We start from the raw sequence: 20,145 nt of genomic DNA, 5'->3' as shown, positions 1-20,145 counted from the left end.
TTGTTTACATAATTCAATATGGGTTATATGTAAGAAGTACAATTCAACATTACACCACCACGTCATAAGTTACACCACCATACCTCACCAACAAAAAAAGGTAGGCTGACTCTTGTGTTTTTCTTTTGATTTGTTTCTGGAGCTACAAAGCATCACAATCCTCTTTCCTTGTCATTTACTATTTGCTCCTAGTTCTAAAATCTTGTCAGAGATTGTCTGTCAGTTATCCAGTTCATTCAGATTTCCAATACCCTGTGTCACTCATTGTACTATACCACAAAAAGTCCTATACTGTACTTCAAAAACTCAGTAGGTAATTTTTAGGTTCAAATTTAGCTTAAATGTATGTGTTGGCTCATGTTGTAAGATATTTGATGGCAATAAGATCCTGTCTGATATGCTTTCATTATAAGTTAATTGTTGACCAGAATATTTGGGAAACTCCCCACTGTCTTTTTTGTCATCAGAACTTTTAAATTCTCTGATATTGCTTAATGATTTGTGCCCAGACGGGTTCTTTTTCCAAGGGGTTTCCTTCAGTCTGGTAAATTCTTAATGCTTTTTGGGTAGAAGTAAATAATAATGCATCTTAGGGTCCAGGTATTTCAATGCTGTCCTTTCTCAACGGGAGCACAGCGAGAGATTGAAGTCTTCCTTTGTTGTAAGGGTCTAATGTTAAATGTGTTTGGATTGACAGTATAGAATCCCAAATGAGCAAAGTCTTCTAATGCAGACATGTTTACAGTTTAGGTCAACCTGTCAGTCTTACCAGGAGAGAGCACAATGATAGCAAGCAATGTGGAGAGGCAATTTAATAGAAGGTGATTTTTTGGTGTTAAGGTACATTATTATGGCAATAACTAAATTAACTTCAACTTAAGTGAATATGTCAAAGGAGTTCAAAGTGAAGACACTAAATTTAATATGCCCTTCATCTTGCCCACCAAACAGGGAAGTGTCCTTACTAATGCTATATGCTTTGTGTTGTTTTTGCACTACTTATTCATCTAAACTTCTGTTTCAACTAAAATGTAATGATAATATTAGGGAAAAGTGTACAGAGATAACTTAAAAGGAATTAAAGACTGCTGAGCTTAGGGGTGAGAAGTGTTATGTAAAACAGAAGGTGCAAGCAATGAAGGATTTAATATTATCCATGGTGTTGTATATTTTGTGCTTACTGAGCAGCAGTTGGTAATGAATTGCTTAAGGAAAGTTTTATTTATATTTGTAATTAAAATCTGTGAAGGGTACAGATTTATTCATATAGCTAAATATTTTGTATAGTCTGTTTCTATAAATGAAATAGATTTTTCTGCAGGTAAAAATAGGGAAAGGATGTGTCTATATTTGCTGTCATTTTCAGATGAATATACCTGTCTGTACAGAGAAGTGAACAATGCCCAAGCAGGAGCTCAAACTACCTTGTATCTGGATCAATGTCCTGAAGTGTACTACTGCTAGGAGTGGTGATGGTTATGCAATTATGCCTCCTTCCCTGCAGTATCAGGTTATGTGCATTAATTAATTTAAAATCAGGGGCTGAGGGCCATGAATTTCCACCAGCATTAATTCCAAGGATGTGCTTGACTGGAGAAACTGTTCTCTGAATATGTTCTCTTCCCAGCCATTTGTGTTGTTATGAGCAAGAAATGCTGCAAATGGACAGAATTATTTGTTGACTTGCTTGTCCTTAAACAATACGTGCATTTTCAGCTTTAGTCACTGAATTGATGTATAAAATCGGGGCACCAGTGATCAACCAGCTGAGTTAATCCAAAAGGGCCACGGTTGACAAATGGTTGAGATTAGGTGCATCTGCCCAGGTTTTCTTACAGAGGTGGCACAGACTTACAGAAAGCAAAGTACTTTCCCTCTTTTTGTTGTTGCAAGCCTTCTAACTCTGGTGTTGTTCTCTCGCAGGTTCCCCTTATTATTACAGCACTGCAGCCCGGGGGTCGGCGCCTGCTGCTGCCACTGCAGCCTACGATCGCCACTAGCCGGGAAGGGGGAGGCCCAGGCTGCAGGTAGTGAAGAAATTGTGCACTTACAACACATATCAATCAGGTCTGAGACAACAGGAAACGTGTGATGCTGAGAAGGTCAGATGTGAACTTCCTGCAAGATAATCAAACTCCCTCTCGGAATGACTGCTGCCAAACGCTTGCTGTTTTCACTGCAGAGCAACGGAAACTGCTGACCTTGGACCCAACCTGATAATTATCCAGGCAACCGACAGAGTCCATCCACTTATTATTGAAGAAAGGCTGTTCATTTTTGTTTAAATATTTAAAAATATGCTTTTATTAGGAGGTTGATATTTTATTCTATATAATTATTTTTCTGGGAAACAATTTCAAAATGAAAGGCAGTAAAGGGTTGTCTATATTTAAAACCATGACCTTGATTATTGAATCAGCGCACGTTAATATTTGCAGAGTATTATTGGCAAGAGAGAAAGGTATCTGTACATTAATGACACACTGCATCTTATCACAAGTCATTCCACTTAACCCTCTGTGTACTAGGACAAACTATACTTTAATTTCATTAAAATACTTATGTTTTCTGAAATAGTTAAAACTATTGCTGTTACTCCCTGACTGAATTAGACTTTATCAAAATAAGATTTGGTGATTGTAATTTAAAATAACGATTGTTGCATTACTTTTGCAACAAGATTTTCTATGTTACCAGGAGGTCTTACATGGAGGGTCGAGTGGGAACTGAATCAGACAGACCTTGCACTGATAGTAACAAGTACACTGGACAGCAGGAATACTGAGCGGGTTCTGAACGGCTCAATCATGCTGAAACCAGATATGTCCACAGTCTTCAGCTGTATGTAATGCAGGCAGCACTCAGTAAAGGTACAGCTCCATTTCAAACCTACCTTTGAGTATGTGTGTCCTCCTAGGTACCTGCAACAGTTCTGTTGTTAAAGAGGGTATGGGAGTGGGGGAAGTGCTGGAAAGGTGATGACAGCAAACCCGACACAAAACCTGTTGCAGAATCCCGCTGTGGTGCCTGCAAACTGGAGGAGAAGCCAGCAAAAGGATTTCAGTCCCACGACCAAGAGGGAAAGCCAAGAAGTGGGGTGGGACATTGGGGTAGGGTGGGAAAATCTGACTACAATTGGAATGAGAGGCTAGCATGACTCAAAGGAGTCCCAGGATTTCCAAATGAAATTCAGAAAGTCTCTCCTGGTCTTTCGAGCCCACACTCCTCCCTAAAACATACCCCCTTGTTTCTCCACACAAAGGATCAGAACACCAACTAGATTTAACTTTCAGAGCAGCTGATATCCTCCACCTCTGCAAACACTCATCTCACTGAACTTGCAAGTCACCTCACTTGCTTCCTTCTTGGGACATAACTAGAAGGAAACAGGATCAATGGGTGAATCTGATCTCTTGTTCAATATTCAGCAGACAGGAGCACATTAGTTAAGTTTGATACAGTAGCATTGGCCAGCTCCATCACTCCTGACCCCTCCACTTTGTCCAACTCCTAGAGCAGGAGTAACAGAAGTTTCTTCCATTTCACTATTAAGGCGGCCATTGCCCTTGACTTCCACCATCATCTCTGAGTCACTGAATTCCGTTTTTCCTTCACAAATGTACCCAATTTCTTTTTGAAAGCCTGATTAAACCTGATTTTGTTACTCTTTCAGATGTTGTATTCTAGATCATGACCACCTGCTGGTTTTCCCTCATGTCTCTAATAATTCTTTTCCTGTCACCTGAAACCTTCAACTTTAGTCCTCAAACCTTCCACTGATAGTTTCAGTTTAGTATTCTGTCTAGTCACTTGTTGATTTTTAACACTTGTCTTAAATTCCCCCTCACCCTTCCCTGCTCCAGGGAGAATGACCAGAATCAGAATCAGGTTTAATATCACTGGCGTATCTCGTGAAAAGCGTTGTTTTGCAGCAGCAGGACATTGCAACACATTATAATAAAAAGCTATAAATTACAATGAGTATATATATATATATATATATATAAAGGAAATAAATTAAGTAAGTCATGCAAAAAGAGAGGCAAAATACTGAGGTAGTATTCATGGGTTCATTGTCCATTCAGCAAACGGATGCCAATATTCATCATTAAAAAATACCAAACTTTCCAGTTAATCCATGTCACACCAGGACCATTTACCATTCATTTTCTCTCTCTCTAAGACCATCTCATCTTTATTAAAATGTGCTCAGATAAGGATGCAATCATCTGATTGTGGTCTAACCAGCGTTTTGTAGAGTTTTAACATTCTTTGTACAGTATATGTCTCTGTACAGCCTTGGATCCTACAAGCTTTCATAACCCGTTCCACCACCACTTTCCAAGGTTTCTGTACATTTACTTCCAAGTTTCCTTATTCCCACACCCACTATAGAATTAAACTCTTATTTTACTAAATTATTAAAAAAAACATTCCATGTCTATCTGGAAAAGAAATGTTCATCCTTACCTTGTTTGGTCTGTAGGATTCCAAGTCCACCAGTGAAATTGATTCTTAAATGTCCTCTGAAATGGCCACATTGACTGCATCAACCCTGTTCATTAAGTTCTAAAAAATTAATTTGAGTACTTAAACATGATTTATTTTTAGTAAGTCAATGCTAGCTTTCCTTTATTTGTGCCCATATTTCAGAGAGACTATTCATTTTGTCCAAGGTTATCATTTGGTAGCTTCTTCATCACCAAGTTAAATTGACTGAAGTTGCCCGATTGTGTTCCTTGCATCCTCTTTTGACAAATGTGTTACATTTGCAGTTCTTCTGGTATCATCTCTCTATCTAAGAGCAATTAGAAGACTGTTGCCAGTACCATTTTCCCCCCAATCTCACTCTCACTCCCTTCATCCAAAATGGAGCTGGTGACTTATCCATAAGTACAGATAGCATTTCTTGTATGTCCTATCATATTTAAATTCCAGATCTCAAATGACTCCTTTCTTTCAGATTTGGGCATTGTCTTTTCTTTGGTAAAGATAGACTGATTTAATTCCTCCGCTGTGACTGCCTCTAGACAGACTTGCTGCTCCTCTTGCTATCAATACACCTATAGAAGACTTTAAAATTCCATCTTCTGTTGACTTATTGCTTCCTCTCATTCTACCTTTGCTTGTCATTTCTCTGCCCTCTTCCCTGGCTAATCCTTCTGTCATCAGCCTTGTTTCTTTTATTATCCATCTGATATTGGCTGTACTATTTCATCCCACTCTCTATCTCTCTGAACATACAGTGAGCTTTGGCTTTTGTTACGCTATGTTTTGACTTATCACTATGTATATAGAGTGTACCCAAACCATCTCTTCCCTTAGGTTGCCTTTTCTGTTTTATATAGAATTTTGCCTTCCAACTATGATATTGGTTTATTCTGGGTAGATCTGTTTTCAACTCAACAAACAGGTCAAACAAAAGTCAATGCTGTTGATTTAGTAGATCCAAAAAATGCAGCGAGCTATTCCTGACTGAGCACTTTATTACTAAATCCCTGACATTTGTCGGTTTGGTGTGGGGGCTAATCATGTTGACACCATTTTATGTTCCATATTACACACAGGCTCTTCTGTCAATAAGTTAACTTATGGGCTGAGTTGTTAAAGAAAAGGCGCTCAAATGGCTGTCTTCTTCTTTGAAATACAAAGACAACAAGAGTTGGAAATGAGAACGGTCTCGAACAAAACCTGCAGTTCATGAGAATAAGCACATTCTTTCCATCCACTCTATTTCATAGGTTAGAATGGGTTTGGGTGAAGTCAGGAAATATTTACACAGCATGGGATCCTGAGTTAGTCCATTTAAACAAATTAAATAAAAGATATGGAAATGAATGATCATCTGGGCCATCGAGTCTGTCCCAAAATTAGTTGTCAGGTTAGATATGTGATTAGATGCAACTTTGCTCTCTCTTCACCAACACCCTGGTAATCTTGGAGCAGAAAATACAATAAACATAGACAAGTAAGCAGGGAAAAGAATCTGAAACTCCTAGTTATTAGAAAATACTTCAGAAGAATACAATAGTTATGTTTGTATTCCCTGGTGTTGAGGCTACTTTTCTCCTCAGGGAGGTGCTGGTCTAGCTCACTTCTGAAGATTGGCTGCTAGACTCCAATCACGGCAGAAATGCTGATCATTACTAGTCCAATATGACGGACTTCAACTCCTGGGAACAATGTGAATATGTTCAGATTATCACAATAAATCTAGTTAGGAAGGTAGTGTTATCAGTAAACTCCTAGACAGCACACAGACCCAATTATTTATCTGTTGATATTGTACGGGCAGTAATTGTAATGTAACTTCCTTCAAAAGTTTATTACTGCAAATATCAAAATTCTATGGTTTAAATCCTGAGCACCTTTTAATTTGCATTTTGTTGGCTGTGTTGCTGAATTTTCACTGGTGTCGGAGGTCGTTTCCTATATTATACTTGCTTCAGTGATCTACTAGTAACACCCATTTGCACTTGTGAAAGTCTTTAAAAGCAGCTTCAATCAGCTGTCCTGTGATTAATTTTATTCCTTTAAAATCTAATGACGAGGTAAGCAATGACAGGGAGTGATTTTAACACAACTTGCTGGATGGGCAGTTGATTTAAAATCAAGTTTGAGGACCTACTCCTGATTTACAAGCTGTCAAATTTTACCTTCCCTGGACTTCAATGAAGTGAAATTAACAGGTTTATCTCTTCATCAGGGTACAGATTATGTGAAAACTGCCCATTAAGTGCAGAATTTCACTGTCACCATTTCCTATAGAAAAGAAGAAGTAACGCTTCGTTGCTTTTGAAACAATAATGATATGAACCAGCAGTGTCCTTAAGCAAACTTGCTCCTGGCTAGGAGGAGATTATACACTTTCCTCTGTTGCCCGACATATTGCCCAACTTGAAATAAGTTTAGAAGGTTTGCGTGTGAGAGATTAATGATATACATTCATTTGGTTCACTATACTAATGACACCACAAATCACAAGAGGTATGCAAGCAGTGGATTTGAAACTCTAACCCATGTTGGTTAAACTTAGTGTCAGCTTGCTTTTACAAATTCTTCCAGTCTGTGTCACAGATGAGTAGGGCCACAGACATTGGGATTACATTTTTTAACATTTTACACCTGATTGCATGTAAACATACAGGTCAAAAATTTGTCTATGGCTGTTAATACTATATGGGCGATGGCAAATTGGCAACAACGTCAAACACTCCGATTTTAAACATATCTGAATGAGTGAAATACAAAACAGACCCCTAATTTGCTGTGGCCACTTGGGGTTACCCCAAATTTTACCCATGGCCTCTCACTCCACATATACTTTCACACAATTTTATGTCCAGCCATTCATCCTTTCTTGATAACACAAATTATACTGCATGAGTCACTTTGAAATTCTGACTTCAATGAATGAATTTCAGGAGCAAAGTAGAACTCCATGCATTAAGTGATACCAACCAAGGCTGAATATTTAGACATTAGTCACTTTCTTTCTGTCTCTCCGTCCATGTCTGTCTCACACACACACGAAATTTGCACACCCCATTTCAAACAAACATTGTCACCCATCTCATGACTGTGAGAGCAAAGTTATGGGATAAGGAAGCACCTGCCTTATCCAATTGACCAGTAAACAACATTTTAACATTACACGAATCATTGTTCAAATTTAGTGAATCCTTAATCTGCAGTCTGGATGGTTCCTAGGAGCCTGCGTGGCTGAGGTGTGAATTAGGCCTCCATTGGTTCAGGGGGATACAGCCTCACAATGGGACATGAAATACTACTCTCTCAGCTGAAAATATGGAAGGACCTTTGGCATTTCCAAAGCTCCTGTACTTTTGGTATTAATTTTACAATGCGTCTGTCATTATGAATGCAGAGGACAACAGGGAGCACATCCTTCTGCTCATCTTGGCTACACTGATAACTACTAATGGGATTCTTTATTGTCTGGTCACACAGGGACGATAATCTAATGCCTCTCATGCTGGTCCAGCCATCCATGCTTTGTCCACAAATCCCACCACAGCAAGATCAGAAGTTGATTTTGACAACTGTGTGTTTGCTACTAGCAAAATAAAATGACCATGGGATTGTTTTAAAACCATAACTAGTTCCATAATCTCTTTTCAGGAAGGGAATTCTCCAGTTCAGACAAATCCTACTCACACACGATTCCACTCCTTTGTGGTTGGCTTCTAATGCACTCTAAAACGGCCTAGCTATAGTGATGAGACACAAATTTAACCCCTTCTTCACTTAGCATAACAGGTGGAGAAGGTTCATTAACTTTATTTCTATCTCACCCATCCTGAGTAATCCATTAATTTTATTCATCACTATCATTTTGAAGTCATTTCAATGATGACCCAGTAAATTAATACAATCTAAACAGTAGTTACTTCATTCAATATTTTCCCCACTCATTGCACACAGATTAATCCCAATGAGTTGCTTCTGACCAGGCATTTACAGTTACCACGCTGCGACTGGCTGCTTGGAGCTACACAGGTTGATCTTCTGTCTACCATTCTCCTTTCATCCTGTCCTCCATGGCTGTCCCTCAGACTTTAGGTGATCTTCCTCAGTGACCTGTTTAGGATCAGGAACCTGATATCAAGAGTGTGAGATCTTGTCCTTTCTTCGAGTCATACAGATCAACTGTGCCTGATCTTTCGCTCTTGGTGGCTTTTACTTTAAAGTACACTTTCAGTTTATTTTCCCCTTCATCAGCTTCAGAACACTCTCCTAATGTGGGGTGGCCATAACAGCACAGGCACAAGTGTTCACAGCACAGTAACACATAGATTTCTAAAGGACAACAAGAAAAGGCAGTGAACCAGCATGCAAACTGATAAGTAACACTTCTTTTGTGTAATGTATGCCTAATGCATTCACCAAAGGTCACTTGGCCTGTCCTATAGAAACCCTGTACAGTAAATATACAATTATGAAGAAATTCTTGTGAAAATGACTGCCTTTAAAGGGTGGAGACTATAAAGAAAGTTGCTTCCAGCAGGAAATACTTCTCTAAACTGTTTTTCTATCTGTTTTGTAGGATGTAATTTACAGACTGAAATGAATTCTTGGTGTTTTTATTTTGTGCTGTGTGTGTTGCTTTCTTGTGTAATAACATTTGAATGTAATGACTGCAGTGCCAATTTGCCAAAGATATCTGATATTTTTCTTTATCATTATTGCAATACTGGGATTTGTGCTTTCTGTTCCAAGTAAACTGTCGAATGCAACCTGAGTTTTCTGATATTAGATTTAGCTAAAAGTACCACGCAATAAGATGGGTGTAGATTCAATGTATGTGTGTTCACAAGGATGATTGTTTGTGACCTGTCAATGTATGTAATCTTAATATAAAAATAATTATTTGTAAATAATTACTATAATTTTATTGGTTCATACATAAGAATATAAGTAAACCTTTTTTAAGTTCAATGTATTTATGCTTGGTTATCTACTGGGTGATGGAATTTTTTCTAAAACTGTGCACTACACCTTAGGAAGAACATCAAAGCCAATAAGGGGTGAAGAATTGAATTAGTAGAACATTGCCAGAGATGCAGGACTTTGGTAATGTGGAATTCAAAGCAGGTTTCAAAATTATGAATGGTTCCAATGAAGTAAATAAATAAAGCTATTTTGGGTGGCAGCAGGGTGATAAACCAAAAGATATACATTTAAGAGAATTGTTTAAAAAACAGCTTTTTTTCCAAATCAGTGAATTGCTCTTACCTAGCCAGCCAGTGATATAGTGGCATCAGTACTGGACTTCGAGGCAAACAGTCCTGAGTTCAAATCCAGCCAGCTCCTTTCATCCTTTCCATCCGTGCTGCATTGAGTGTCGAGCTAGCAACTTGGCCTCGTAAAAAACAGACAAAAAAAAGAAAAATGAGAAGGAAAGGAACAACAATTGCTCTTATTCTTAATAACTTAATAAAGTTCCTTAATAACTTTCAAAGGAGATTGAATAAATAGTATAAAAGAAAAGAACAGGTAAAGAGTAGGGATGTGAGATTAATTAAAATAATTAGTTCAATTAAAGAGCTATATGCATAATGGACTTCTCTCAGTATTGCACAATTCAGATGCTCCACAATTTTTATCTAAAATGTCAGAAGGTATTTATGTGATTTCCACTATGATATACACTTGCCTAACTGGTTCACTGATTCACTAAGATTTTTCAGTGTTCTCCAAGAGAATGAAGATCAAAATGGACCAAAGACAGGAAACAAGGCCAAACTGTGCATTTCATAACTTCTGTTCAAATATTTACTGGTGAAACCTGTTAAGGAGCTAAGTAATATGAATAACACATTACTTTTTTCAGTTCTGATGAAAGGCTGTTAATCTAAGATTTGGAAGCCTAGTTTTTTTTAGTGCCTATAATTGACAATCATTGATTCTGAAGTAAATGGCATTTGCAATGATTTCTGGGTGGAATTGTATCATTCAGAAAATTAAACACTCTATATTTTGTCTCGAATCAACCTTACAAATCAAATGAATTATCCTCACCAGGGATGCACTGGACAATGTTATTCATGTGTGGTTCTCCACTCTTAGTTAACAGCTCTAATTGGCAAAAATATTTAAAAAATCATCTGATCCAAAATTGGGCCTTTCATACATTCACTGTATGAGCTAATTAGTTGGTTAGGCAAAGAGTAGGAATAAAGGGGGGCTTTTCTCGTTGGCTGCTGGCGACTAATGATATTTCACAAGGGTAGGTGTTGGGACCGCTTCTTTTCACATTGATTTGGATGAAGGAATTGATGGCCTTGAGGGCAAGTTTGTGCATGATACAAAAATAGGTCGAGGGGAAGATATTGCTGCGGAAGCAGGGAGTCTGCGGAAGGATTTGGACAAATGCAGGGAATGTGTCAGATGGGATATAGTGTAGAGAAGTATATGGTAATGAGTTGTGGTAGAAGGAATAAAGATGTAGACTATTTTCTAAATGGGGAGAAAATTCAGAAATCAGACATGCAAAGGGACTTAGGAGTCCTCGTGCAGGGTTCCCTAAAGGTTAACTTGCATGTTGAGTCAGTGGTAAGGAAAGCAAATGCAATGTTAGCATTCATTTTGAGAGGAGCAGAATACTGTATAAAAACAAGTTGTAATGCTGAGGCTTTATAAGGCATTGCTCACACCTGACTCGGAGTATTATCAGCTGTCTTGGGCCCCTCAGTTAAGAAAGAATGTGCTGGCATTGGAGAGGGTCCAGCGCAGGTTCATGAGAATGATTCAGGGAATGAAATGGTTAACACATGAGGAGCATTTGATATCTCTGGGCCTGTACTCACTAGAGTTTAGGAGAATGAGGGGGGATCTTATTGAAATCTGTCAAATATTGGAAGACCCAGATAAAGTGGATGCGGAGGGGATGTTTCCTATAGAGATGTAGTCTAGGACCAGAGGGCAGTCTCAAAATAGAAGGATCTCCCTTTAGAATAGAGATGAAGAAGAATTTCTTTAGCCAGAGGGTGGTAAATCTGTGGAATTCATTGCCACCAATGTCTGTGGAGGCCAGGTCTTTGCATATATTTAAGTTGGAAGTTGATGGGTTCTTGATTAGAAAGTGTGTCAAAGGTTTCGGAGAGAAGGCAGGAGAATGGGGTTGAGAGAGATAATGACTCAGCTATGATGGATTGGCAGAGCAGACTTGATGAGCTGAATAGCCTAATTCTGTTCCTTTGTCTTATGGTTTACTGTTAAATATAAAATATAGGCCTTATTCCTTCATCTGTTCTGTCTATTGACATTTGGTAGGAAGGAAATTTTAGCTGTTCCTGTGTGGGAATATGAAAATAATTTTTAGGGCTAGAAGAATTGGAATTCTGCCTTTTCTTAATTGGATGAATGGAAATCTCCTTGGCTCTTCCCATTTGGGAGAATGGGAAACCCTTTAGTTAATATAGTTAGATATTGTGATGGGAGAATAAATATATAGCACACTTGACAATGTCCTATGAAAGTAACTGTACGATGCAGTAGATAGTTTGATAGGAGTGCTTCAATGAGCCACAGGCACTGTACTCAGCTCTAACTTTACCTCCAATGGGACCTGATTCATTTAGATAGAAATGTTGGAGAAGGACACCATTATCTGTTCCCCTTCTGAGTTGCCTACAGTTCATTAACAAATTGGACAATCTCATCAAGAACTTCCCTTTCTCAATGGTTACACTTAGTATCAGTCGAAAGCTTCCAGATGGGACATGAACATCACTGTCCTCGCTTTAGAAATGAACATCATGCTCCATTATCTCTAATCATCTGGCTGAATCTGCAAAAATATTAATTGCAAATGCTAACTAAACAGATTTTGAAATTCTATTGAAGTTGCAAGAGCCAGTAGATCACCTGGAAGCAGAGATATCCTCGTGCCACCTGAGATGCTGATAAATAAAGTGGAAAAGCAAGTAATTAAAGTGCTAAACTGCTGGAGGTAAGACATGATACTCAGCAGTAAGAGATGCATAGAGCCTTTGCATCAGAAAAGTTACGACTCATTTTTACATAGGTGATTTCAATCAAGCAGAAATGTCCAGCTTTTTGTAGGATTTACTTTTTCATTTCATAACACCACAATTGAAGATGACCATCCATCTAAACAAAGAGCAGTAATCTTCGATAGCATGACATCAACTGATTGTTTCCACTATTATCCTATTCAATAATCAATTCTAAACATTGATAATTTTCTGCTTCACAGAAATTTTTAAAAATGTATCCTACATATGCCTTGTTACAATTTGACAGTGTCCCTTGTCTTACACTTCTGAGTAAGTTTGCACTCTTGTTCCAGATTTTATTTTCATATTGTTTAATCTGTTTTGCTTCTAAAACATCATTGCGATTGAAACATCCAAAATATTGATTTATAAACCTGCTGCTGTGATTGTTGCAGGTTTCTGACATTGAAATAGTAACTTGACATTTCCACATTTCTTTTCCAGCTTAGCTAATTATAAGACTTGAACACCACTGGGATGAACAATTAACAATTTGAACTAAAACTGAAATTTAAGATGAAATGGACAGTCATCTCTTAGATTTTCCAAAGTCTGTGTAAACAACTTGGCTCCAGTATGTAAAAAATAGTAAGTCAAAATTAAAATACTGCAGAACTTCAGTGGAATTGAACTTTAGTGACTGAGTTCAACGCTGAGGTTGAACACATATTTAGCATAAACAACCAAGGATTGAACTACTCGTCATGTGATCCTCAACGTGAGCATTATCATCCGAAGGCAAAGACAGTGGGACTTCTTTCTGTTGTCCTAGCATAACTGCACCACAAATCCCAGACACAGAGTCACTTTTATATAGAGACACCCACTCTCACGTTACCACTACCTCAGGACGTTGTAAATCTAGATAATCTGTCTCTGAGGTGATTTTTCTTCTCTTCATTGTTCAAAGAGGGCAAGAGTTATGAATTCACATAACAGTACCTACCGTTTTCTGAGATCTGGGAAGAGCCGGCAAAATTTCCAGGGAGTGTGGTGTCACAGCAAAGCAACTTTCAAATATGAAACTTGAGCCAGGACCTTCCACCCAGAGTGTTGCATTTATTCACAGAACTCACCCAAATTTGCAATATCTGTATCTTCCCACTTCTGTAGAAATACTGGATTTGTGGTGCAATTCACAGAACCATGAACCATATTTCCGCAGCAGATGGTTTCCGCAGATTGACCATCAGTTGCATTTGCACATCTGGATGTCCAGTGGAAGCGCAAGAAAGCCCAAGGGCTCAATGTCCAGAGCCCAGAGTCCACTGGGGAAGTCAAACCCCAATGTCTGTGAATCCCCAATTTCACTGGAGGCTTGAGGCTGGAAGCTGGAGATAGCCTGTCCTAGGGCTGGAGGGCTATGTATGTGCGTGGGTGGGTGGGAGGAACGGGGCTGTTATGCTGTTGTTGTTTCGTTGCTTGTTATGTTCTGCGTTGTTCTGCCGAACATTGTGTGCGTGTCATGTTGGCGCTGGATTGTGTGGTGACATTTGCAGGCTGTCTCCAGCACATCCGTAGGCTGTGTTGGCTGTTAAAGCTTTTCGCTGTATGTTTTGATGTACATGTGATAAATAAAATCAATCTGAACCTAAATAAAGTTAATCTGAATCAGAAAAGCAAGGAAAGTACACAATCTCTTATGCAACAGTGCCAAGTCTTTGCAGGACTATTCTGGCCAATGGTGACTCTAAAAACTTTAGGAAGGTAAGTTGGCTTTGTTGAAGGGACAAGAGATTTACTCAAAGGCTAAAGACATATGTGACTGGACTAAAGAAGAGGGATTATTTTCCACAGAGCGAGAAAGTTAAGGAGGGGAGAATAGGAATGAGAAATGTGAAGAACAAAAGGGTGAATAATTTGAAGTGCTACTGGGGAAAGACAGATTTCAAAAAGCAACGGGACTGACAGACTTATTCTATGGAGAGGTAACAGGCAGGGTAGCTTAAATGACAATGGTTTCAGCGTTTCCATGAACTTTGGTAATTGTTGCTGATTTATCAGAATCAGGTTTATCATCACCGGCATGTGACGTGAAATTTGTTAACTTAGCAGCAGCAGTTCAATGCGATACATAATATAGAAGAAAAAATACAATAAAATAATAATAATAAATAAATAACTAAATCAATTACAGTGTACGTATATTGAATAGATTAAAAACTGTGTAAAAAACAGAAATACTATGTGTTAAAAAAGTGAGGTAGTGTCCAAGGGTTCAATGTCCATTTAAGAATCGAATGGCAGAGGGGAAGAAGCTGTTCCTGAATCACTGAGTGTGTGCCGTTAGGCTTCTGTACCTTCTACCAGATGAGAAAAGGGCATGCCCTGGATGCTGGAGTTCCTTAATAATTGTGATTTCTTCAGGATATTAAATATGAATGAAACTTAGAACAGTACAGCCACGAACAGGTCCTTCAGCCCATGGTTGTAGAGAACTAACTGAACTAGAAATTACAGGAGTAACTAAACTAATCACTTTTGCCTACACAAGGTCTACATTCAACCATTAACTGCACATTCATGTACCTATTTTAAAACATTTTACATGCCTCTATGCCTCTATCCACTACCACCCCTAGCTGTACAAACTTTAAATGCATGCTGTCTAATATTACTCATTTCAACCCTGAGGAAAACAATACCAGCTGTCTGTTCTATACTTACTTTTTGTAATCTAATGAACTTCTATCAGGTCTCCCCTCAGTCTCTGCCATTTGAGAGAAAACCCAAGTTGTTCAAACCTCTCCGCAAAGCACATCTCATCCAGGCAGCATCCTGGTAAACCTCTTCTGCACCCTGTCCAAAGCCTCCACATCTTTCCTATAATGGGGTGACCAGAATTCATTTCAGGGGTAGCCTGATCAGAACTTTATAAAGCTGCCATATAACCTGCTGACTCTTGAACTCAATGTCTCAACTAATAAAGGTCTTTACTACCCATCAACCTATGGACTTGAACCCTAAGGTCCCTCTGTACATCAACACTGTTAAACTGTGTACACTTCCACTGCATTTGATCTCCCAAAGAACAACACTTCACACTTGGGTAGGTTTGCCATTTCTCCACCCAAACCTGTGACCAATCAAAATCCCACTGTATTCTCTGTAATTTTCTATACTATCCACAACCACTCCAGTCTTTGTATCCCTTGCGAATTTACTAACAATTTAATAACAACCCATAACTGACATAATGGCCAAATCACCAGGGATTCCATGCATCTTTATCTTAAGGATGAACCTTCCACAAGGGACCTCAGCAAACACCTTTATTAAAATCCATGCAGATAACACCCACAGGTCTACCTTCATCGAGCACCTTTGTCAACTCCTTAAAAAACACTGTCACGTTAGTGACACACTTGCCTCTCACAAAGACATGTTAACTGAACCTAATTAGGCTATGGTTTTCCAAATGCTCATTAACCCTATCCCTAAGAATCCTCTGCCTTAGCTTTCATAGAAACGTAGAAAACATACAGCACAATACAGGCCATTCGACCCACAAAGCCGTGCCAAACATGTTCCTACCTTAGAACTACCTAGGCTTTACCCATAGCCCTTTATTTTTCTAAGCTCCATGTAGCCATCCAGGAGTCTCGTAAAAGACCCTATTGTCTCCGCCTCCACCGCCGTCGCCGGCAGCCCATTCCACACACTCACCACTCTCTGCGTAAAAAACTTACCCCTGACATCTCCTCTGTACCTGCTTCCAAGCACCTTAAAACTACACCCTCTCATGCTAGCCATTTCAGCCCTAGGGGAAAGCCTTTGACTATCCATACTATCAATGCCTCTCATTATCTTGTATACCTCTATTAAGTCACGTCTCATCCTTCGTCACTCCAAGGAGAAAAGGCCGAGTTCACTCAACCTATTCTCATAAGGCATGTTCCCCAGTCCAGGCAACATCCTTGTAAATCTCCTCTGCACCCTTTCTATGGTTTCCACGTCCTTCCTAGAGTGAGGCGACTAGAACTGAGCACAATACTCCAAGTGGGGTCTGACCAGGGTCCTAAATAGCTGTAACACCTGGTGACTTATTCAACTTGTTGCTTTCCAAAAGCTCCAGCACATCCTCCTTCTTAATATCTACATTCTGAAGCTTTTCAGTCCACTAAAAGTCATCCCTACAATTGCCAAGATCCTTATCCGTAGTGAATACTGAAGCACTATTTCCTCTGGTTCCATACACACTTTTCCATTGTCACACTTGATTGGTCCTATTCTCTCACGTCTTATCCTCTTGCTTTTCACATATTTGTAGAATGCCTTGGGGTTTTCCTTAATCCTGTCCGCAAAGGCCTTCTCATGGCCCATTCTGGCTCTTCTAATTTCATTCATAACCTCCTTCCTACTAGCCTCATAATCTTCTAGATTCATATCATTACCTACTTTTTTGAACCTTTTGTAAGCTCTTCTTCTTGACTAGATTTACAACAGCCTTTGTGCACCATGGATCTTGTACCCTACCATCCTTTCCATGTCTCATTGGAATGTACCTACTCAGAACCCCACACAACTATCCCCTGAACATTTGCCACATTTCTTCGGTACATTTCCCTGAGAACACCTGTTTCCAGTTTATGCTTCCAAGTTCCTGCCTGATAGCCTCATAGTTCCCCTTACTCCAATTAAATATTTCCCTAGCTTGTCTGTTCCTATCCCTCTCCAATGAACATAGAACATAGAATAGTACAGCACATTACAGGCCCTTCGGCCCACAATGTTGTTCCAACCCTCAAACCCTGCCTCCCATATAACCCCCCACCTTAACTTCCTCCATATACCTGTCTAGTAGTCTCTTAAACTTCACGAGTATATCTGCCTCCACCACTGACTCAGGTAGTGCATTCCATGCACCAACCACTCTCTGAGTAAAAAACCTTCCTCTAATATCCCCCTTGAACTTCCCACCCCTTACCTTAAAGCCATGTCCTCTTGTGTTGAACAGTGGTGCCCTGGGGAAGAGGTGCTGGCTATCCACTCTATCTATTCCTCTTAATATCTTGTACACCTCTATCATGTCTCCTCTCATCTTCCTTCTCTCCAAAGAGTAAAGCCCTAGCTCCCTTAATCTCTGATCATAATGCATACTCTCTAAACCAGGCAGCATCCTGGTAAATCTCCTCTGTACCCTTTCCAATGCTTCCACATCCTTCCTATAGTGAGGCGACCAGAACTGGACACAGTACTCCAAGTGTGGCCTAACCAGAGTTTTATAGAGCTGCATCATTACATCGCGACTCTTAAACTCTATCCCTCGACTTATGAAAGCTAACACCCCATAAGCTTTCTTAACTACCCTATCTAACTGTGAGGCAACTTTCAGGGATCTGTGGACATGTACCCCCAGATCCCTCTGCTCTTCCACACTACCAAGTATCCTGCCATTTACTTTGTACTCTGCCTTGGAGTTTGTCCTTCCAAAGTGTACCACCTCACACTTCTCCGGGTTGAACTCCATCTGCCACTTCTCAGCCCACTTCTGCATCCTATCAATGTCTCTCTGCAATCTTCGACAATCCTGTACACTATCTACAACACCACCAACCTTTGTGTCATCTGCAAACTTGCCAACCCACCCTTCTACCCCAACATCCAGGTTGTTAATAAAAATCACAAAAAGTAGAGGTCCCAGAACAGATCCTTGTGGGACACCACTAGTCACAATCCTCCAATCTGAATGTACTCCCTCCACCACAACCCTCTGCCTTCTGCAGGCAAGCCAATTCTGAATCCACCTGGCCAAACTTCCCTGAATCCTATGCCTTCTGACTTTCTGAATAAGCCTACCATGTGGAACCTTGTCAAATGCCTTACTAAAATCCATGTAGATCACATCCACTGCACTACTCTCATCTATATGCCTGGTCACCTCCTCAAAGAACCTATCAGGCTTGTTAGACACGATCTGCCCTTCACAAAGCCATGCTGACTGTCCCTGATCAGACCATGATTCTCTAAATGCCCATAGATCCTATCTCTAAGAATCTTTTCCAACAGCTTTACAACCACAGGTGTAAGGCTCACTGGTCTATAATTACCTGGACTATCCCTACCACCTTTTTTGAACAAGGGGACAACTTTCGCCTCCTTCCAATCCTCCGGTACCATTCCCATGGACAACGAGGACATAAAGATCCTAGCCAGAGGCTCAGCAGTTTCTTCCCTCGCCTCATGGAGCAGCCTGGGGAATATTCCGTCAGGCCCCGGGGACTTATCTGTCCTAATGTATTTTAACAATTCCAACACCTCCTCTCCCTTAATTTCAACATGCTCCAGAACATCAACCTCACTCATATTGTCCTCACCATCATCAAGTTCCCTCTCATTGGTGAATACCGAAGAGAAGTATTCATTGAGGACCTCGCTCACTTCCACAGCCTCCAGGAACATCTTCCCACTTTTATCTCTAATCGGTCCTACCTTCACTCCTGTCATCCTTTTGTTCTTTCACATAATTGAAGAATACCTTGTTGTTTTCCTTTACCCTACTCGCCAAGGTCTTCTCATGCCCCCTTCTTGCTCTTCTCAGCCCCGTCTTAAACTCCTTTCTTGCTTCCCTATATTCCTCAATAGACCCATCTGATCCTTGCTTCCTAAACCTCATGTATGCTGCCTTCTTCCACCTGACTAGATTTTCCACCTCACTTGTCACCCATGGTTCCTTCACCCTACCATTCTTTATCTTCCTCACCAGGACAAATTTATCCCTAACATCCCGCAAGAGATCTCTAAACATCGACAAAAACATCATCCCAATTCACACCCGCAAATTCTAGCCTTATAACCTCATAATTTGCCCTTCCCCAATTAAAAATTTTCCTGTCCTCTCTGATTCTATCCTTTTCCATGATAATGCTAAAGGCCAGGGAGCGGTGGTCACTGTCCCCCAGATGCTCACCCACTGAGAGATCTGTGACCTGACCTGGTTCATTACCTAGTACTAGATCTAGTATGGCATTACCCCTAGTTGGCCTGTCAACATACTGTGACAGAAATCCGTCCTGGACACACTTAAGAAACTCTGCCTCATCTAAACCCTTGGAACTAATCAGGTGCCAATCAATATTAGGGAAGTTAAAGTCACCCATGATAACAACCCTGTTATTTTTGCACCTTTCCAAAATCTGCCTCCCAATCTGCTCCTCAGTATCTCTGCTGCTACCAGGGGGCCTATAGAATACCCCCAGTAGAGTAACTGCTCCCTTCCTGTTCCTGACTTCCACCCATATTGACTCAAAAGAGGATCCTGCTACATTACCCACCCTTTCTGTAGCTGTAATAATATCTGTGACCAGTAATGCCACCCCTCCTCCCCTTTCTCCCCCTCTCTATCCCTTTTAAAGCACTGAAAACCAGGAATATTGAGAATCCAATGCTATGGTAAAGGAGATAGAATTGTGATCACTATCTCCAAAGTGCTATTCCACTGAGAGACCTGACATCTGACCAGGTTCATTTCCCAAAACCAAATCAAGTATAGCCTCTCCGCTTGTTTCCTACCACTGATCAATATTTTCCAGGATTATTCCTACTTCCCTTCTTGAAAAAGAAACAATATTTACCGCTTGCCAGTTCTTCAGGACCTTGCCTTTGG

At 39.9% G+C, this 20,145-nt stretch overlaps 1 protein-coding gene across 3 annotated transcripts in view; it reads left to right on the top strand.

Moving 5' to 3' along the window:
- The window catches only part of pax5 (paired box 5), a 267,639-nt gene extending 258,202 nt beyond the window's left edge, over window positions 1–9,437 (top strand). For all 3 annotated transcript variants that reach the window (XM_072281839.1, XM_072281840.1, XM_072281838.1), the window contains exon 10: window positions 1,924–9,437. In XM_072281839.1, coding sequence (XP_072137940.1) covers window positions 1,924–2,000 — 77 coding nt within the window. In that variant the 3' untranslated portion in view covers window positions 2,001–9,437. The remainder of the gene's footprint in view (window positions 1–1,923) is intronic.
- The last annotated feature ends 10,708 nt before the right edge of the window (window positions 9,438–20,145 follow it).

This window comes from Mobula birostris, chromosome 17 (genome assembly GCF_030028105.1).
Source record: "Mobula birostris isolate sMobBir1 chromosome 17, sMobBir1.hap1, whole genome shotgun sequence".
NCBI lineage: Eukaryota > Metazoa > Chordata > Chondrichthyes > Myliobatiformes > Myliobatidae > Mobula > Mobula birostris.
The sequence above is the reverse complement of the archived record's forward strand: the minus strand, read 5'-3'. Positions and strand labels throughout refer to the sequence as shown.